Consider the following 22,826-nt stretch of genomic DNA (forward strand, 5'->3'; position numbering starts at 1 on the left):
TATTCATATTACTTTGTCTACACAAAAATTGTGAATCTTTAGTTCTTCATCTTTCTGTCCAACCCGTTTGTATTCTTCTACGCGGCATAGCCTAAAACAAATATAGTGTCCGTGTAACAAGGGAAGTCGTGGATGTTCAATAGAGAGGAATTGAGGATTGAAAACTTACTTCAAGATTTGTAGTGACTGCATTAGATGAACACAAAGTTATTTCCGACACTCCTAGACAGAAGCAAGTGAAAGTGACGCTAGTAAACAGCGCATGTGCTGTCCAGGACGACTTCATTACTGTGTTTCATTTTGAAGCAAGAATGTCAGACGTCAGCATGCAGACAGTATTTGTTTTCAATACATCGGTATAATCTTATAGGGTGCTCTACTAGGTAACGTTAGGAGGTTCTTTTACAAGGTGTGCTCTCACGATTCGTTTTTTACGTATTGTAAACGCCAGGATGATACACCATTGCACTGGTAAAGCAGGATCTGCCATAGTGTATACAATAACATCATCATCTTGAATTATAGCTTCATGTCGTTGAATGGAAAATAATTGTGTTTTTTCCGACATATGTGCATGTACTGTGAAGGACTGTATTCTGTAATGTTATTTCACGTGTCAGAAATGTTTGTATTACACACGTGCATGACAATTTACTTACAGACACTGATTTAAACGCCAGGGATGCTCTCAAACCATGTAATTTAGTCCATCAAACTGAAAGAAATCGCTTAACATAGATGTCTTCTTTTTCTTCAGAGTTTAAATTCTCACTTTTTCTTTACTCCAATGAAAGTTTGTAAAAGCACATTCCGCAGTGATCGGTAGTTTCCGCAGCAAAATAGTCGAAATTATTTTCGATTTTACGCAGGGTGGATATTTATAAGAGAGTGAGGTAAGTTAATACATCTGGCAGTGCTAGTTGTGTTTTTAAGATGATATTCTCAATCCCCAGTCCATGTATTGCATTATAACTCATTGGTAAAGAGTGTTGGTTTTTCACGACAATTTCGATGTGCAACTGTAACAGTGAAGTATTTTTCATCAGTTGTGATAGTGTGTATTGGCCTTCTTGAATTTCGAGCACCAGGTTGCAGGGTAATTGTCGAGCTATGCTGCAAGAGGCATCTGTGGCGAACATCGACATGAAACAATGGGACACACATGAGGTCACTAAAAGTTCGTGGTAGTGGGCATGCAAAGTCGTCTCCTGCACTTTGGTTTGACTGGCCATTACAGAAACACAAACAGCTCTAGCACAGGCAATACTTTAGGATAGTACCTTCTTACCATCATGTAGGTGAAGGTATCATCCTAAGTAGAGTTTATTTTGAGTATGACTGCCACTTGTTTCAAATAGTATTGTGAAATTTTTTCCCAACGGGATAACACCAGTTGTATGACATTGTCAATTTTTGAGCTGTATTGTGAGTTTAGGCGTTACTTGTATGTAACTATGCAGATGGTTGAGTAATTAGGACCAATCTTTATGATTAATTATGTAATCAGAAGCAATCTTCACTTCAGTTTTCCAACCAAAATAAATAAAGTACACTAGCCTAACCTTCCTCTCCTGCATCTGGACAGTTTCCCTGTTTTGGGGGTGCACTTGGTCTTTCTGTCCAGGATGACAGTGGTTTGAATCCTGAAAAAGGCACTGCCATTTTTGACTTCCCGCCAACTCCCAGCGGGGGATGTTGGATGGGATGTCAGCAAAGCATTGGGAGAAAGAAATTCCCGCCGTTTTTGAAATTTCCACCATTTTTTACATTTGCTGCCAAAATTCGAAATTTTCACCAAAATTCGAAATTCTGTCAATAGGGCAGCGTGGGAGGGGGAGGGGAGGATATGGGGAGGGAGGAGACCTACGTGCCGAATGGGGAAAACCCACAAAACCCATGATGTCATCTTGAGGTAGGGAAGGAGGTAATTAACTGATCAATTTAATTAATTTTTAAATCAATTTGATATTAAAAATGAACCTGTACTGCCATCATCCCACTACTACCACATACTAAAAATCTGCACTGATGGGGATTGAACGAGGGGTTGTGGACCTATAAAGATATTTTCTTACGTTTTTCTTGAGTAACTCGAAAACTGCTGCTTCTAACGTAAAATATTTCCCAGCACAAAATTAAACTACGTTAAATTCCCTACGATGTAGATCATATTAATGTTTTCCTGGGACTAATAATTTCCTCGGTGCAGGTGATGAAAAAATCACATATTAGTAAAACAGCGTTTTAATGTTATAATAATTATTTTTATTGTTAAATGAAGTGGGTTAAGAACAAATGTTAAAAGTGTGTATTGCATGTAAGTGCTGTAGGGTCGTATTAAGGGAAAAATTGTGTTCTTGAGGTGTAAGTGCGTGGAGTGGATGGTCGCTGGGGGGGAGGGGGGGGGGGCGTGTGGGAAGATAGGCAGTAGGATTGTGATCATGCAGTTCCCTCTGTCATAGGTGTTCTCCAAACTGAAGAGTGACCAGGTGGTTCCCAAATTTACTGAAGAGGGACGAAATGATTCCCCACTCCATCTACCCAACTACATCATAAGAAGCAACTGTTGTGTGCTTCACAAAGTTATAGTTATACCAACCCTTCTGCACTGCGCCTTATCAATCACTTGCAACGCAATGTATAGACACACCCGGTCTGGGGATGTTCGTTGTTCACTAAGTGAGTTAACACTACATGGACTGGAGATATGAGTTACAAATAATATTAACGCAAGAAATGCGTATGGAAAAGTACTGCGTAAATCTCCGCACACTTTGTACACTGCTCGAGGGGGAATTATCTCTTAGTCATCCTGTCAGGCGGCTGTAGTGTTCTTCGGGGAACGGCGACTTCCTTAACCCCGAGAAATGATCCTTTTTCAGTTTACAGACAGATTGTATCTCCACAGCATTTCCTGTCTACTTCTCCAATGCGAGCAGGCAAAATATCTTCACAGCGCTCGTGTTTATACAACGGAACTATTTTCAGTTATGAATACTTATCTGCAGTTGTTAACTGAGATTTTTATGTAAAATGCGTTCCTATTAACAGTGGCTGAGAAGCATATTATTTGTGAATGACCTTTTTAGTGTTTATGAGGAAGTGAATGCGTTGGTAAATATGCACCTTGCTGCTGTTTTCTAGCTTCAGGGTATTGTAAAGTAGTGTACATGCATTTTAGACACTTGGTGGTGTATTAACGAATGACCAGAATGTTACTACACTTCTATCAGCAGTAACGGTGTTACTGATAGACTGCATAAATATCTTCCAATAAGTAATTGTTGGCACTTATAGAGTGGGCTGCACTGAGTAGAGCCACTTACCACATATCCACAGTATATTTGCCAGTGAGGATGTGGAGGTGGCTCAAGGAATCAGACGGATGATGTTCAAGTCTAAAACAGTAATCGGCTGTAATGCATTCCTTGATTGATGTTGAAATATCTAAGGTTCTGTAACACAAAGGTGATTTACTTCTGTTGCAGACGGAGAAAATTTAAGCCTCTAAAACTATTTAGATGTTCTCAGAGCGGATGCTGGAGTGATGCATCTAATACAACTCTTGCTGTGAAAAGTACTCCGGTCAGTGACATAGGCAATAAAATCGACATTCTCAGATATATATTGACAGAACGTTACACTTGGGATAGGCTCTTCGGTGTGGTAGACAGTTCTCTTCTTCTGAGGTCTGCAAACTGAAGAGCGTGCATGGCACTCCCCACTCTATCTTCCCCATACTTCACAAGAAGCAACTGCAGAATGTTTCACAAAGTTATACCGACCCTCCAGCTGTTAAACATTTTTATATAATAATTCACTTAACAACTGCAAATAAGTACTCAATAAACTGAAAATAACTCCACTAAATAAACAAGAACTCAGCGAAGTTGTTGTGTCTGCTCACATAAGAGACCTCGACAGGAAACGAAGGGGAGTTACAGTCTTGCTGCAAAATGAAAAGTGAGCGGCATTCCCAATGAGGGAAATTGCCTTCGCGGAAGAAAGCTACAGCTGCGTTGGAGAACAGCGCGTAGAGGTGCGTTGTAGAACGGCGCGTAGAGGTTTACGTATAAATTTCTTGCGTTAATATTATCAATAACTCGTAGCTGCATTTCATGTCGTGTTGACGCACTTTGTAGAAAAAAAGACTCCCGAACGAGTCTGTCCATTGCGTTGCAAGTGATTCATATGGCGCACAGCGGGAGGGTCGGTATAAGTTTGTGGAACATCCTGCAGTTGCTTCTTGTGACGTAATGGGGAAGCCAGAGTGGGGACTGGCACGCACGCTCCTCAGTTTGCAGACCTCAGAAGAAGGGAACTGCATGAGCACAATCCTGTGATTTATGTTCCCTCACGCCCACCCCGCTGTTACACCCTACACCCCAAGTGCTACACTTAAACGTGGTACACATATTTAATATTTGTTCTTAACCCACTTCATTAAACTAAACATTAATTTTGTACCATTAAAAGACTATTTTTTAAAATAATTTGCGATTTCTTCCATCACTTGCAAGGCGGAAACTATCAGTCGTAGGGAAAAAATTAATATGACCTTCTCTAAGAAATGTAATGGAGTTTAACATTGTAATGGGAAACATTTTAGCGAGAGCTGCTTTCTTTTAGCACGCATATATGGCTAAGAAAAACATTTCCACCAGCAGCATTATAAACACAGATGTCAGAAAATTGTTTGCTAAATCATTTTTATGGAGGACATTGCTCTATGGAAGTGAAAATTTGTCTCTGGGGAAAGTGTAAAGGAAACGCCTTCAAGTTGCTGAAATGTGGATATGATACAAAATGACATGAATGAGCTGGACGGAAAGGAAAACCAACATGGAAATCTTAATGGAAGTCAACAAAGCGAGAAAATTATTAAAGGAAATGGAAAAGAGAAAAACTAAATTTATTGGACGTGTCATCAGAAACCAAACTTTCATCAAATATTCTTGAAGGGGAAGTGCCGAGAAAGGAAGAAAGAAGACGGCCTAGAATGAAGTATTTGGAAGACATCTAAAAGGGGATAGGATGAGACGATCACAGTGAACTAAAAAGAAGAGAGTTACTGCAACGACAAGGCCTTTAGAATATGTAGGTGTGCTGCTTCGGTAAATAATGGATCCTAAGATAATAAGTGGACATTAGAATTGTTCAAATGTCTGTGAAATCTTACGGAACTTAACTGCTAAGGTCATCAGTCCCTAAGCTTACACACTACTCAACCTAAATTATCCTAACGACAAACACACACACCCATGCTCGAGGGAGGACTCGAACCTCCGCCGGGACCAGTCGGGACATTAGAGACTGCGAGGAGTAGAAGATAATAATATGGGACGACGACTAAAGTTCTAGGTACATTTTCCCAGAATGGATGCAACCCGGCTAACGAAGAAGATTTTCAAAGTACTTAACAAGAGACATAAAATTTCCGTTAAATGGTTTATGGAAGAAAAGAAGGATCTCAAGAGTACTGGAACGAAGTAGGAAGACTTCTTTAACCTCTCAAAGCACAAATCACTGGTCAAGAACTTGTCGAATTTCCACGTTGAGCAAACTCAAAACAATCGCTGGACACAGGAGAGATATCAGGCGGCCACAGAAAGAATGCAACGCCTTTCATCAGCAGAAAAAGTCTTGTAGAAGTGCCTTAAAGCTACTTGAAGTGGTCTCTGATGGTCTTAAACGAAAAGATACAGCTGCATTAAATACATTGATCCATTATTTTCTCCAAGGGGAGGATCACGGATCGACATTTGGCGAAAATGCGAGGCACTCACCTCGCATGGTACCCTCGCTCTGCACGATCTCAGCGACTCAGGCAGTTCGGTGGTGATCAGTGTTGTCCATGAAAACGATGTTATAATATGCGAAACGCGGTGACGTTGTGGTTTACCATATGCTTTCTCGTAGATTTCCTCCAACCTGTTACTGATGTGGATCACTGCGTTGAGTAGTGTGCAGTGTTTGTTGATGAAGGGAAGGGAGAAAGGAAAGTCTGGTGCCGGCGTATTGCCTATTTGTATCGAATAACACTAACGAGACCGCTGATATCTCTGGTGCCCGGCTGCGGCTGCGCTCGCAACACGAGTGCGCCACTTATCTTGAGAGGTTACAAGCCACTTGTGGCCTCTCTCTTCTCATTTTCCTCAATTATTTTTGAATTGTTATCACTTTATTAATACATCTCCGTGGGGGCGGACCGAGAAAGGTCATTGCAGTAAATGAAAATGATAACAAGGACTCTGATTTTTATTCGTGATATTTCAAATGGTGTTGGGACATTTCTTACTCTTCTGTCCTTCTTGTGTGGGTGAATTGGGGCTGGACGAAACCGAACCAAGCTGGCTTTCCAGCGGAAGTGGACAACAGTGTGTGCCCGCTCCTCAGGGTGGCTGGCCTGCGGCGGTTCTTGGCCATTGTATCAGATATGAAGCGACAGCGAGTGCGACTTTCTGGAGCCAGCGGTGAACGTTTTATTGCTGTTTATTGCCTGGGCTTTGCTTGGCCGACGACCGGTGTTAGTGTTGTTTTCAGTGGTTCTCGCAAGAGGTCTGAAGCTACGAGATACCCGACACACCGGCGCCCATCGTCGGGGCGATATTATGTACGTTTGGGTTGCGGTTTTCGCAGCTGCTTTCGTACATCCCGCGTAATGCAGGGAGTTTTTGAGCAACTCAAGAAGACCGGAAGTGACATCAGTGGGATCTACTGAGGTGTAACAACCACGGCTGGTACAAAAATGTTACTAGCCAGCTTGGTCAGATTTTGCAGGATGCACTGAACACAGATGACTGACACATTTTCCCACAGCGCCCTACGGTTGGAAACATGCGAGATTGGTTGTGTCATGAAGCACTATTATTCGGTGTCAGTGCACTGTGCACTAGATGGAAGTGTCTCCTCTGGACCGCCAGGGAGTAGAAGCATATGGAGTCCTCTCTGGACCGCCAGGGAGAATAGGTGTACTTATAGTGTCTTTTCCTGGAGATGCTCTAGTGAAAACTTAGGAGTAAGACTGTCTCAGTGATCCGGACAGCAGTTAAGATTATTTCCTGAATTAATCTCACTGGGTTTTATCTGTCGTCATCGATCATCAGAAAGTCCAGTAACACAGAGGCCAGTTCAAAAATGGCTCTGAGCACTATGGGTCCTAACTTCTGAGGTCATCAGTCCCCTAGAACTTAGAACTACTTAAACCGAACTAACCTAAGTACATCACACACATCCATGCCCGAGGCAGGATTCGAACCTGCGACCGTAGCAGCAGCGCAGTAGCGTCATTGTAGTGCAGGGCTGTTTGGTCACACCTCTCATCCCAAAAAAGCAGCACAGATAGAACAAACAAGAATGTCTGACATAGGATTAAATGCAAACACCGAGGGAGACCGGAATTTGAGAACAAGCACTTCTTATCTGTGCTGAAATTTCAAAATTTCTAGGAAAACGGAACTTCGCTCCACTCCAAAATCTCGTTATCGCAATTCACGTATTACCAGTGTCATGGGCATTACAGGTAAAACTGGAATTCAGTTGCAGACGTATCGGCGGCAGAAAAAAAAATTAAAAAATGCGCAGGGTAGTGGCGGCGTACCGATCGATCATATTAGGAATTTGGGGACGTACTGGTCTCAGCCCCCCCCCCCATGAACCATGGACCTTGCCGTTGGTGGGGAGGCTTGCGGGCCTCAGCGATACAAATAGCCGTACCGTAGGTACAACCACAACGGAGGGGTATCTGTTGAGAGGCCAGACAAACGTGTGGCTCCTAAAGACGGGCAGCAGCCTTTTCAGTAGTTGCAGGGGCAACAGTCTGGATGATTGACTGATCTGGCCTTGTAACAATAACCAAAACGGCCTTGCTGTGCTGGTACTGCGAACGGCTGAAAGCAAGGGGAAACTACGGCCGTAATTTTTCCCGAGGGCATGCAGCTTTACTGTATGAGTAAATGATGATGGCGTCCTCTTGGGTAAAATATTCCGGAGGTAAAATAGTCCCCCATTCGGATCTCCGGGCGGGGACTACTCAAGAGGACGTCGTTATCAGGAGAAAGAAAACTGGCGTTCTACGGATCGGAGCGTGGAATGTCAGGTCCCTTAATCGGGCAGGTAGGTTAGAAAATTTGAAAAGGGAAATGGATAGGTTAAAGTTAGATATAGTGGGAATTAGTGAAGTTATGTGGCAGGAGGAACAAGACTTCTGGTCAGGTGACTACAGGGTTATAAAGACAAAGTCAAATAGGGGTAATGCAGGAGTAGGTTTAATAATGAGTAGGAAAATAGGAATGCGGGTAAGCTACTACAAACAGCATAGTGAACGCATTATTGTGCCCAAGATAGATACGAAGCCCACGCCTACTACAGTAGTACAAGTTTATATGCCAACTAGCTCTGCAGATGACGAAGAAATTGAAGAAATGTATGAGGAAATAAAAGAAATTATTCAGATAGTGAAGGGAGACGAAAATTTAATAGTCATGGGTGACTGGAATTCGAGTGTAGGAAAATGGAGAGAAGGAAACATAGTAGGTGAATATGGATTGGGGCTAAGAAATGAAAGAGGAAGCCGCCTGGTAGAATTTTGCACAGAGCACAACTTAATCATAGCTAACACTTGGTTTAAGAATCATGATAGAAGGTTGTATACATGGAAGAACCCTGGAGATACTAAAAGGTATCAGATAGATTATATAATGGTGAGACAGAGGTTTAGGAACCAGGTTTTAAATTGTAAGACATTTCCAGGGGCAGATGTTGACTCTGACCACAATCTATTGGTTATGACCTGTAGATTAAAACTGAAGAAACTGCAAAAAGGTGGGAATTTAAGGAGATGGGACCTGGATAAACTGAAAGAACCAGAGGTTGTACAGAGTTTCAGGGAGAGCATAAGGGAACAATTGACAGGAATGGGGGAAAGAAATACAGTAGAAGAAGAATGGGTAGCTTTGAGGGATGAAGTAGTGAAGGCAGCAGAGGATCAAGTAGGTAAAAAGACGAGGGCTAGTAGAAATCCTTGGGTAACAGAAGAAATATTGAATTTAATTGATGAAAGGAGAAAATATAAAAATGCAGTAAATGAAGCAGGCAAAAAGGAATACAAATGTCTCAAAAATGAGATCGACAGGAAGTGCAAAATGACTAAGCAGGGATGGCTAGAGGACAAATGTAAGGATGTAGAGGCTTGTCTCACTAGGGGTAAGATAGATACTGCCTACAGGAAAATTAAAGAGACCTTTGGAGATAAGAGAACCACTTGTATGAACATCAAGAGTTCAGATGGAAACCCAGTTCTAAGCAAAGAAGGGAAAGCAGAAAGGTGGAAGGAGTATATAGAGGGCCTATACAAGGGCGATGTACTTGAGGACAATATTATGGAAATGGAAGAGGATGTAGATGAAGATGAAATGGGAGATACGATACTGCGTGAAGAGTTTGACAGAGCACTGAAAGAACTGAGTCGAAACAAGGCCCCCGGAGTAGACAACATTCCATTGGAACTACTGACGGCCTTCGGAGAGCCAGTCCTGACAAAACTCTGCCATCTGGTGAGCAAGATGTATGAAACAGGCGAAATACCCTCAGACTTAAAGAAGAATATAATAATTCCAATCCCAAAGAAAGCAGGTGTTGACAGATGTGAAAATTACCGAACCATCAGTTTAATAAGCCACAGCTGCAAAATACTAACACGAATTCTTTACAGACGAATGGAAAAACTAGTAGAAGCCGACCTCGGGGAAGATCAGTTTGGATTCCGTAGAAATACTGGAACACGTGAGGCAATACTGACCTTACGACTTATCTTAGAAGAAAGATTAAGGAAAGGCAAACCTACATTTCTAGCATTTGTGGACTTAGAGAAAGCTTTTGACAATGTTGACTGGAATACTCTCTTTCAAATTCTAAAGGTGGCAGGGGTAAAATACAGGGAGCGAAAGGCTATTTACAATTTGTACAGAAACCAGATGGCAGTTATAAGAGTCGAGGGACATGAAAGGGAAGCAGTGGTTGGGAAGGGAGTAAGACAGGGTTGTAGCCTCTCCCCGATGTTATTCAATCTGTATATTGAGCAAGCAGTAAAGGAAACAAAAGAAAAATTCGGAGTAGGTATTAAAATCCATGGAGAAGAAATAAAAACTTTGAGGTTTGCCGATGACATTGTAATTCTGTCAGAGACAGCAAAGGACTTGGAAGAGCAGTTGAACGGAATGGATGGTGTCTTGAAGGGAGGATATAAGATGAACATCAACAAAAGCAAAACGAGGATAATGGAATGTACTCGAATTAAGTCGGGTGATGTTGAGGGTATTAGATAAGGAAATGAGGCACTTAAAGTATTAAAGGAGTTTTGCTATTTGGGGAGCAAAATAACTGATGATGGTCGAAGTAGAGAGGATATAAAATGTAGACTGGCAATGGCAAGGAAAGCGTTTCTGAAGGAGAGAAATTTGTTAACATCGAGTATAGATTTAAGTGTCAGGAAGTCATTTCTGAAAGTATTTGTATGGAGTGTAGCCATGTATGGAAGTGAAACATGGACGGTAAATAGTTTGGACAAGAAGAGAATAGAAGCTTTCGAAATGTGGTGCTACAGAAGAATGCTGAAGATTAGATGGGTAGATCACATAACTAATGAGGAGGTACTGAATAGGATTGGGGAGTAGAGTAGTTTGTGGCACAACTTGACCAGAAGTAGGGATCGGTTGGTAGGACATGTTCTGAGGCATCAAGGGATCGCCAATTTAGTATTGGAGGGCAGCGTGGAGGGTAAAAATCGTAGGGGGAGACCAAGAGATGAATACACTAAGCAGATTCAGAAGGATGTAGGTTGCAGTAGGTACTGGGAGATGAAGAAGCTTGCATAGGATAGAGTAGCATGGAGAGCTGCATCAAACCAGTCTCAGGACTGAAGACCACAACAACAACAACTGGTCTCAGGAAATGTAAAATCACATTAAACAAGATCATTTTGTGTCCTGACATTCAAGCATTAGAATACAAAACCCCTACAAATGTATTCGAGGGGCTAATAAAGAAAGATCAATTTCTATATGCGCCACACTGCGATAGCGAAATTATAAAATTGTACTTCTCTAAGTTGCCTAGCAACTAGCAACGCACACTCTTCGGAAAATGTAGCACTAGTACAGAACAATTCATTAGTGCACTCTGCGAGCTGGAATTCAGCTTCGAAAAACAACCGGCTGATGACTGAAAGAGGGGCCAGAACAGTATTTTTAATAGCAACTCCCAGGTGCCATAAGGAAACAGCAATGACAGAAGGAATGACCGCGATCGGCCCTCTGGTCGGCAAGATTACAGAGTATAGAATTTCAGACGTCAGGAAAACCGGCAAAGACAGAAGAACAATGAGAGTCAGTTCGAGAGGAACTGGCGCGGCAGCTTACCCGAAGCACGCGTCTTCAGCGCGGCTAGGACGAGGAGGAGCACCCTGCAAAGGCAACTGCCGTGCTCACCAAGGCCGGCGTGCCAGGCAGCCTGGGCCTGGGCGGGCACGTGGCTGGGAATGCCCGAGTGGGGTGACGGTGGCCGTGCGGTGGAAATGGCCCATCCAGGCCAACGGCGGTAAGGAGCTATGAAGAGAATGGTTCTAGTGCCACGCTAATGTCGGGCACTAGCTCTAGTACCTTCTGAGTTCTCGCAAATCACACAGTCGGCACGACTGCGTGGACAAGGCAGTTACGTGCTGCGTTGTTGAGGACCGGCACAGCTTTTTCTATATTTTCTCCTCTCCAAGCGAGAGCAGTAGAAATCAGCAGTCCAAATGAGGACTGCTCTGCTGTCTTTCTTCGTTTGACGATGCACAACTTTCACACGAGTGTGGGATCTCTCCAACTCTCTGAGCAAGGTCATCTTAACTGTCGTCAGACAGCCAGTACTTAGTCCTGCTGAAAATCCCTGATTGTGGCGATCTTCAGAGTCACTAAGAGCCAATAATAATTCCTGCCGCTCTGCCCAGCAGAGCTTTACTTCCATGGTGAGCTGTCTATCGGCATCGGGAGCCTCTCGGTCCAACAAATGATGCCCCTCCCCATCGAGAAGGGTGTATGGAGCTGCTCACTTTTGCTGTTTCGGCCGCTTGCTACTGAGAGATATAAGATAGGAGGCCCTCGCCACTGGTGAAACCTTTCCCAGTAGACATGAAATTGCCTATGCCGGCCCACATTCCATGCTCAACAGACTCCTGCGGAGGAGTCCATGTGTTTAATTTGGTGAGAAGCGAAGTACGAGCGTGACTACTTTCCATACTATGGCTCTGCTTAGGACAGGCCACAGTCCTGAACCAGAATCGCCTCCCCGGTGGAAACATCGTTGCTCACCAAGTTTTTGATTCTGTTTTGTTCAAAAGTGGTTCAAATGGATCTGAGCACTATGGGACTTAAAATCGGAGGTCATCAGTTCTCTAGAACTTAGAACTACTTAAACCTAACTAACACCCATGCCCGAGGCAGGATTCGAACCTGCGACCAAAGCAGCATCGCGGTTCCGGACTGGAGCGCCTAGAACCGCTCGGCCACCCCGGCCGGCCCTTTCTGTTTTGTTATATCAATTTTAACGCCCTATATGTCATCTGTTAATAGAGTAGGGGTCACTCAGATATAAATCTTATTTAGTAAACTTAATTATTTATCCCAATGGTCATGACATTTCTTTCATTTTCGCATAACATTTTTAACGATTTTGTCTGGGTAAATGTTTCTTTGTTCATATTTCACACTGTCCACACAAACTGCTGTGAACAATACGTTACACAACGTCATTTTTCATTTCAAAATTTACCGATTGTTACGCGAATTCTATGTCACATTTAAAATGACCGTATTTAACTGTCTGAGAGAGGTGTGCCTATTACTACAAATTTATGGAAACTGGTTGCATGTGAGATGAAAGGACCATCACTCATCAATCAACCTTGTACAAGTCATATTTCTTGATCAGGCAAACAGTATGACAGAGTGTCTCGGTTTAAATCCACAAGCTTAAAAATATTGTCTACCACTTTGCTGTATGGAAGAGCGTGACTGTATTTGAGTTGGCCTCCAGTCACTGAATTTTAATTGTCCAAGTAAATGCGAAGCTTTCAAAGACCAGATGGACGAATTTCCAGTCACAGCTTCTACACTTTCCGTGATTGTACGATTGTCTCTGTGAATGACTGAGGGGTCTCTGAGTGCGTTTCTGTGTCGGATGCGGTTTGTTTATCAGTCGGAATGAGACTTCCCCTTTTTGCTGTCAGTACTCGACTCGGATTTGTCCTATGTAGTGACATGTTAGTAGCTACTACTCAGATTTTCTTTGAGCGATTGGCAAACTATCGTTACTCTAAGTTAGTCAACCACTGTCGAAAGCAAATAAACTCTGACTGGGGGGTTATAAGAGCTCAGAAGGCAAGTGTGGCCTGTCTCTTCTCATTTTTCTCAATTTTTTTTTTGATTTGATATAATTTTATTATGCGTGTCAGTGGGGGCGGGCAAAGATAAGTCATTGCTGAAAGTGATATTGGTAATGAGGACTTCGGTTTTTATTCATGATATTTTAACAGATTCTGGGGCATTGCTTGCCCTTCTGTCGTTCTTGTGTATGTGAGCTGGGGCTGGACGAGGGTCACTTGCATTGAGTGTGTCAGAAAAACAAGAAGTCGGGCTGGGCCAGGCTGGTTTTTCTGCGAATAAGACGGGGAGTAGACTATAGCATGTGCCGGCTCCTCATGGCAGCCGACCAGCTAAGATTCTTGGCCACTGTATTAGACATGAAGCGACAGCAAGTGAGACTATCTGGAGTCAGTGCTAAATGTTTTATTCCAATTTATTGACTGGGCTTGGCCTGAGTGACGCCAAGAGTTTCTATTGTTTCCAGTAATTCTCACAGTCTGACGTCTGAAGCCACGGGATGCCCGACACACCAGCACGTAGCGCCCTGGTTATACTTTGTTCGTTTTGGACGGCGATCTTCATGTCTCCTTTCGCGTGTCCCGGGAAATGCAGGGAACTGACTAGGCAACTCAACACGATGCGATATGACGTTAGAGAGCCCTACTGAAAATTTGGCGGCAATGACCACGATTGGTACAAAAATGCTGCGAGCCGTCTTGGTGAGATTTTGCGAAGTACCGTGAACACAGCAGATTGACGCATTTTTCCACGGCCTCCTAAAATTTAAAACATTCGAGTGTGGTTGGGTCAAGAAGCACAAATTTTCGGTGTCGGTGCGCTGTGCTTGAGTTGAAGAGTGTCTCCTCTGGACCGTGAGGGAGAATAGGTCTATTGATAGTATCTCCTCCTGGAATTTATCTCATTGCGGTTTTATCCTCGATCATTGATCATCAGAGAGCCCAGCAATACACAGATCAGCGGCAGCGGCTGCTTGCTGTCCACACAGCGCCTGAGATCTTGATCGTAAAATATTTGCAACACCAGCTTGATAGGGAGCTATAATTCTTCTATGAAGCCCTCAGTAGCGAATGCTGTTCTCTTGGCGCTACATTACTCACTATTTTGTACATGAATTTTTCACAGAATTCTCAATTCCGAGTGGCATTCTGTCGCACAGTCTGGGTTTATCATTACCTCTGTTGACTGACCCACTCATAATAGATTCAGTATTCACAGTAAGTGCCCCTTCAAAAAACTTGTCAACTAATTATTCTCAAGACAATTTTTTTGCGCCCTTGTTCTATTTAAGCATTGTTCAGTGAATCGTATATTTATATGTTTATTACATAAAATAAATCTCTTTGTGATATTTAATTTGTTTATTATTTAGTAGTCAGATTTCATTTCCTGCCCATTTTTATAACTATTGAGCTTAGAGACTGATTAGCATATTAAATCATAGGGTGTGTGAAATCCTTTTTTACTACTCATCTATAGGGTCTTTTATTAATCCTCTTAGCGTTCATTTCTCCATCGTGCTTAAGACAAGGTGGTAGTTAAAAGGTGGAGGCTGAGTGTATGAGCGCTCTGATGCAAATTCAGTAGAACCCAGGCGTTGCACACACTTCTCTATCCCAGCAATGGCAGTCTCGTCATGTGACTACACCGGACCGTTGTGTTCCTTGCGGCTGATATTTATATAGCCACCCAGCGAACGGTCAGTCAGTTCTATACTCGTGTCTGATATTGTCGGTTGCTATCATCGGTGTTCGGCGATCTACTGCATAATTAAGTCATGCGAGCTTATACACTGATGGAAATGGAAAATGTTACACCATGCAGCATCAGTCCGATATTTATGAAACATCGTGAAGAAGTTCATCGCATAACGGTTATTCCTTTCGAAATTAATGCCCAGCATCAGTACTAGATTTAGGTTTGACTAACACGGGCACGAATAAAAACGTGTATTTGTTGTGACATAAACAGCCTCTGAATGTCACCTACAGGAATTTCTTGCCATGCTTGAACCACATTCTGTGTCAGTTAAGGAAGATTGCTAGATAGAGCCTGGTGTGAAACTATATGTCTTCCTATTACGTCCCTGACGTTCACTATAGGTGACAGGTTAGGGGAGTGGGCAGGCCAGTCTAGGATTCGTACATTCCTAAAGGTATTTGTGGTGTGACGTGCAGTATAAGGTATGGCAACAGCCTGCTGCAATACACTATTTGGTTTCATGATGATGAATGACAACGGGGTCTCCCATTCTTGCCATATGCTGCTGAACGTTCACCACCCGTTCAACAATTATTACCGGATCCCTCCTGTAGTTGTACACTCAGCCTCACCTCATCACCACATCATGATTCAGGGGTTGCGGTTATATGGAGTTCGAGAACCACTGTATCCTGTGAACTTTCACCAAGTCGTCTAGGCACACGATGGTGTTGTGATGGTGCTGTGACAGCCACAAACATAAGTGAGACTCTTCGCCATACACCACAGACTGATACTCACTGCTCAGATGGCTCTGGTTCTGCATTGTGAAAGTCTCTGTATGTAGTATGATATGAACTGTAAATAATGTATGAAAATTCGCTCGTGGTGTAACGGGAGCCATTGACGTTACTGTATATCTTTATCTATATACACACTGTGCAGCACGATTAAAGGATCACTCAAAAGTGCCTAGAACCTATAGTGGTACAAAAGCGTGGCGCACTGCAGCTTCATCCTGGGTTCAAAATGGTTCAAATGGCTCCAAGCACTATAGGACTTAACTTCTGAGGTCATCAGTCCCCTAGAACTCAGAACTACTTAAACCTAACTAACCTAAGGACATCACAAACATCCATGCCCGAGGCAGGATTCGAACCTCCGACCGCAGCGGTCGCGCGGTTCCAGACTGTAGCGCCTAGAACCACTCGGCCACACCGTCCGGCCTTCATCCGTGGGCTCGGCGACGCTTCCACAGCAAGGTATCGATATGTGCGGAAAAAAGGCGACAAATCAGTTCATGGAAAGGTCGTTACATTCCCTCCTACACACGTTACATCCCTTCTTTTGCCGCCTCTGCGACAGAAGTCAGAACCGCGATGCCCAGCATTGAAATCATGCCGTTTTCTTATGGGTGGCCATGGAAAACATTTCAGACACACCACTGCTCAGAAACGACACGAAAAGTCCTCAAGAGGTACCACAAGGGCGTCACTGAAACCACCACTTTCCTTGTAATGTTGTTTTCTACACATTTCACTGTCGAAAACACCAAGTCCAGTGCAATGAGCAACAGTACCTTGTACTTGACAATGTTCGACACTGATGACCCACCCGGACGATTTAATCATACTCTAGGGACATCATGAGGTATAAACCCCATTGGACGTGATCTGGCCCCTTTGGAATGTAGTGCGACCGTAATTTTTGCTATGTTATGCAGGGTGGAACCACTAGGGACCGTTCAAAAATATTCGACGAAATTTGAACGTGATCTGAAGCAGCTAAGGATGCTCATCCTTTTACAGCCCTCCTGTTTCGCGCGCTCCTGTTGCCTGATCATGGAGGAGTACAACATTAACACATGAACGAATAACACGGCAAAGGGTCTGTCTAAGCCCCCACCATTCCGCAACATACTCGGTACCACACACCCGCCTCTGCTGAGCATATTAAAAATGTACCTGTACACAGACAAATTGTAATGGTGCCTTTGCAGACAGCCAACTCCGTGGCACCATTCTGAGGCTGCATGCCTGCTAGCAAGCACAAGAGCAGCAGGCGCCTAGGACTGTCGGCACAGTTTACTCCCGAATAGGTAATTTTTATAGTGCTCAACAAAGGTAAGCAGACGCCACAGACGGTGGTCTTTTAGGAATTCTCAGACCATTTGCTTGTACGTGATATTCGAAATCGTATTTTGACATTCTGGTAAAATTCTGAAAAAGGTAATTTCTCTGAAACATTCCCTCACATAAAACAATTGGGATAAGCGCGATTAGGACTTGTGCACCGAGGTTTCCGTACAAAGTTAATTGCGTATATAGGTCATTTATCCCAGAAATCTAGAATTTCGACAATTTTTACTTGTTATCAGTATTGATATTGGCAAGATATCGAAGTCATCATGTCCTTAGGACTTTCTCCCACCTCAACGCGGTGTCGGCCCTCTTACTATGGATTTGGCAATGTTAGTGTCAGAGGGTGGCCAGATGCCCTTCCTGACGCCAACCCGTACCCCCTGGGATGGAAGTAGTGTACTCCAGCTGTCTGCGTCTAGTGTAAGCCATCAAATAGTGCGAACGTTTGCAAATGTCTGTAAGCTGTGCAACTGAGGCCCAACATGGGGACCAGCCCGGTATTCATCTAGTGGGATGTTGAAAACCGCATCCAGGCTGACCGACACACCGGCCCTCGCCGTTAATCGGCCGGGCGGATTCGATCCGGGGCCGGCGCGCCTACCCAAGTCCAGGAAGCAGCGCATTAGCGCTCTTGGCTAACCTAGCGGGTCACTGGCAAGTTATCGAAGTATGTGACATAAATGGCTATATCTTGTTATTGCATTGACTTGGAGCTTAAAGGTGTTCATGCCACCAAGACCAAAAACCTTTGTGTGTCACACGAATTTGAACTTTATTAGATTGCCCGTTGCTGTCTTTATAGACAGACATGCACACAGTCGAATAAGAAGTGACAATTTTTGTTTTTCGTGTAAGATAATTACAAATTAATAACTGTCGGATTTATTCCCTTACCTTTAGTGCGAAATATTACTTTTGACCAAATTTCACTATTCTAAGTCAACGGGAAGTACCACGTAAGTTTAGATAAGGAAATTTGCGAATGTCAAAATATGTGATTTAAACGGCCATATATTTCGATTACACTCGGTTATAAGCTTCACTTGTTTACAGCGCCAAGCGATCATGGAAATTAGTGTGTGTATAAATTGCAGGTTGCAACTGGTACCTGTTCCTGAGAGAAAGAATTCTTAACAGTCGGTCAGACAGACAGACAACAAAATCATCCTAGAAGGATTCCATTTTTATTTTGTTGTCCTTCCTAACTTGTATGATGTGAAGGTAGGAGAGCCGCAGACACTTCCACTAGCTCGCGCTTGCTTATTTTGTGGCAATAGGTATTTGACTGTTTCCTCGAAATTGTCTTAAATGATTAATTGTGCTCCTAATATTCTTTTTTTCCTCTTGAGTTGCAGTATTGTTTTATAAAAATGGAAATGAAATTCAAAAAAATCTGAAAGCCCTCTAAAACGCTCCATTCGAGTCATATGATGCCTGTGAAGTCACTCGGTAGCTCGCTGCTCCTACTGTCACAACGCTATTTCACAGTGATGTCTTGTTTTGGAATTTACGTTTTGGAAAATGGGTTACAAATGGTGTGTAGTGCCATACTGTACAAATACATCTACAGAAACTGCTGGAAAGTTGTTTTTGAGTCTTCCAGAGAATGAGAAGTCGCAATGTGGCTGCACGGTAGCAGCAAATTGCCACCACGTCGACGCACTACTTCACTAACTTAAATAAAAATGTGTTACACTGTGAAGTTAACATTAACTTACCTCTAGCTATGCTCTCCCACTGTTACAACGAAGGACAGTGTCATTCAACGAAATTAAACTCTTAGTGAAAATTGTCGTTTTACTCAACCTACACCTCCATTATTCGATAACTCAGAAGTTAAGCACGTTAGACCGTCGGATTATATAAGATGGTGTTTTCGAATCTAACCCGTAAGAACATTTTAACTTATTTGTAAAACGACTCGACAGTCCTCTCATACGGGAACCAAATCACAATTACAAAACTTCACCAGACCGATCAGAAATAGAATATTATTCTATTTTCCTTGCTGTTTACATGCGCTTATATTTGCAGTCGCTGTTCACACGTCACGTTAAAAATTATATTTTCTAGTTAACGTAACCAAACGCTATTTAATTTATTAGAAACAATGTTTTTATCTTCGTACTGTCCTGCTAGAATTCTTAATGCTTAAACTTTTGCAGTTTCATCGTCTCACATAAATACAAAACAGCTCTTACGTTCGTGTCATCTGCCTGTTGTACACGCTTTATATCTCTCCGTGTAACCTTGTCGTCCTAAACCTCGTTGTACTGTTGCCATAAAGTGATATCTTCGTTACTAGCAATTTTTCTACCTGTTACCAACTGTTCGTCTAAAATTGTGAGCCATATGTTTGTGACTATTACAGCGCCATCTATCACAAAACGAAGAAAGTGGTCCAACTAAAACATTCATATTTGTTTACGTACTATACGAATATGTAATAAAAAATGGTGGTTCCTATTTAAAAAAAAAAAAAAACGCAGTTGATATCCGTTTGACCTACGGCAGCGCCATCTAGTGGACCAACCATAGCGCCATCTGGTTTCCCCCTTCAAGTAAGAGAAGTTTCGTTCTTTGTAGTGTTTTCGTTTGCCGCTTATTTCGTGAGATATTTGGCACAGTCACGATCAATGGACCACCGTGTATTGTTTTTTTTTTTTACTTTATTGTTATTGTAAAACCTGTACAACAGGCAGGCTGCGTGTATTGGTTTATTTATTTATTTATTTTTTTCTTTATTGATTTTCAATTCCCCCCGAAGGGGGCGGGCTGGCAGCAGCTTACTACGCTGCTCTACAGCCTACAGACTTTTGTTTAAAAAAGGAAGAAGAAAGAAACAAGGAAAAACAGGCGATAAATGGTGATTTAAAGTGTAAAATGGCGTAAAAATGCGGAAAGTTAAAACAGAAAGCAAAAGGGGTTGGCAATGTTGATAAAATACACAGGAATCAGACAAGTAACGTAGTAGACACACAATTAAAAAACATGGCGACAGTCTGGTTTCCGTTCGCAAGAGATAAAAAAAAAAAAAACACCCAGCGACAGTATGATGGCTGTTCGCTACACTTCCCAAAAGACACAACACAGAGCATGCACTGGAAAAACACACTGTAAAACACTGCACGAAAAAGATGGCACAAAGATGACACTCCCGATCCAAGGCAGATGGGGGGGGGGGGGGCCTGGAGTAGGGGGAAAAACAAGGAGGGAGGAGAGGAAAAATCGAAAAGGGGGGGGGGGGGAACCAAGGAGGGAGAGGACTAATAAAGGGGGAGAAGGGCAGACGTGAGACGGAATGAGAGGAGGCAGAGGAGGGAAATGTAAAAGGACTCGGGGGAGAGAAGGGGGCAAAGAGAGGGGAGGTGGGGAAGAAAGAGGATGGAAGGGAAGGGGGGAGCCCGGGAAAAGGACAGAGGAAAGGAGGGGGAGTGAGGATCAGAGTTGATAGGAGGGATAAATGGAGGGAGAGAGGGCATCATCTGGGAGGGGGAGTTGGTGGAAGCCACCTTGGGAAAGGAGATGTAGGGTATAGAGTGTGTATTGGATTATTTTTTTTTTCTTTATTGATTTTCAATTCCCCCCGAAGGGGGCGGGCTGGCAGCAGCTTACTACGCTGCTCTACAGCCTACAGACTTTTGTTGAAAAAAGGAAGAAGAAAGAAAGAAGGAAAAACAGGCGATAAATGTATTGGTGGTAATATGCAGTATTTATAGCCAGAGTGAACGTAACACAAAGCGAGACTTGTATTTTTGGGATGATGTGTAATGAATGGCGGAGCGCCGTTTGGAACTGACCAGCTTGTCGCAGACGACGACCATGTGGAGGATCATGTTGCCGAAGGAGTCCTGGGCGTCGGGGTCGGCGCCGTGGTCGAGCAGCAGGTTGTAGACGCTCTCGTTGGCGCAGCAGGCGGCCCAGGCGAGCGGGAACTCGCCCAGGTAGGCCAGGCCCTCGTAGTCCGTGTGGCGCGCCGGCCGCGGCCGCTGCTGGTCGCGCGGCAGGAAGAAGCTGCCTGCAAACGGCCACTCCAGTCACTCCTGCGCACGCTAAGTGTATCTCATCATCTGACATGTGACTTTAGTTGGGACACGTCTAGTGCTTCTCTGTCGAGAAGTGTTGTTGGTAGCTGGGAGATTACATGATACAGTGTCTCATTGTAATGTTCGGCCACTCTACTTCGAGGTGACAAAAGTCACGGGATAGCGCTATGCACATACACAGATGGCGGTAGTATCACGTACTCAAGGTATAAAAGGGCAGTGAGTTGGTGGAGCTGACATCTCCGGCAGTACTCCGCAAGGATACCGCCCTTCGATTGTGCCATTCCAACATTAATCGAAGCGCTAGGTTTCAGGTGCCAGCCAGCCAGCCAGCCAGCCAGCGAGCCAGCCAGCCAGCCAGCCAGCCAACGGTCCAGCCGAGCAGCAGCAGCAGTCGTCCCGGCCAGCAGCAGCGGTTCCGGCCAGCAGCAGCAGTCCAGCCGGCAGCAGCCAGCCCGCCCTCCAGCAGCAGCAGCCAGCCAGCCCTCTCGCAGCAGCAGCGGTCCAGCCAGCAGGCCTTCCAGCAGCAGCAGCAGCAGCAGCAGCAGCGGCCCCGGTCCCGTCTGCAGTGGCAGCAGCAGCAGCAGCAGCAGCATTCCTGCCACCCGCCGTCGAGTCAGCGTCAGCGCCAGCGCCAGCAGCGTGGGACTCGTCTTCGTCCGTCTTCGTCTTCATCCGTCTTCGTCTTCGTCTTCGTCTTCATCCGTCATCGTCTGTCCCCAGTTTTTGTCCTTTCTTTTTCGTTCTGTGCGTTTTTGTTTCTCCCTCTCGTCATGTCCGCCCCCACCACCACTACCACCACTACCACCACAGCCATAGTTTATACTTCCCCCTCCGCCGCCACCACCACTATAACATGGTGTGCCCAGTCACACACACCCCCCTCCTTCCATCCCACCTCTTCTCACTCTCCCTTCGCCCTCGCTCTTTGTCGCCCCCTCTCCGGCTTCTTCCTCCCGCTCCTCTCCCTCTGATCCTTTCCCCCCAATCCCCCAGCCTGTCACTGCAGCTCCAGCTAGGGTGGTGGCCCGTCGGGCCACTGTCCATGCCCAACTCTCCCCATCGCTCTCGCCATCACCGCCGCCACCGTCACCGTTACCGTCGCCGTCGCCTTCACCGTCACCTTCTCCGGCGCCGACTGCTGCGTCCACGCCGGGACCTGTCCCTTCCCATTACCTCTCTATAGCTCCCATCCCTCATATCACCACCCGCCCTTCTGCCGCCGTTAAACGCCCTAGTGGCACCACCACCTCCTCTGCTCCCAAAAAGGCTCCGCCCCATCCTCCTTCCCCTCCCAGGGTGCCATGGATGTCTCCCCACCTGGCCCTGCTCCCTCCGCCTCCGCCTCCTCCTCCCCCCCCTCTTTATACAAATACCTCCTCTCCCGTCCCGATCCTTCCCTTCTCGAGGCCCGGAATCTCTCCCTCCTCCCCCGCCAGCACTTCCCTGGTGCCCCCATCTCTCTCCTCACTCCCAGACGGGATTCCGTTCTCATCTCCTCCCCCAATCCAACCCTC

The 22,826-nt window shown here is 44.5% G+C and overlaps 1 protein-coding gene across 1 annotated transcript in view; it reads right to left on the reverse strand.

Annotated features, from left to right (window-relative positions):
* Positions 1-22,826, reverse strand: part of LOC126205909 (transient receptor potential cation channel subfamily V member 4) — a 247,344-nt gene that overhangs the window by 165,357 nt on the left and 59,161 nt on the right. The window contains exon 5 of the mRNA XM_049938875.1: positions 21,064-21,281. Within this exon, the coding sequence (XP_049794832.1) occupies positions 21,064-21,281 (218 nt within the window). The remainder of the gene's footprint in view (positions 1-21,063; positions 21,282-22,826) is intronic.

The sequence above is a fragment of the Schistocerca nitens genome, chromosome 1, assembly GCF_023898315.1.
Source record: "Schistocerca nitens isolate TAMUIC-IGC-003100 chromosome 1, iqSchNite1.1, whole genome shotgun sequence".
NCBI lineage: Eukaryota > Metazoa > Arthropoda > Insecta > Orthoptera > Acrididae > Schistocerca > Schistocerca nitens.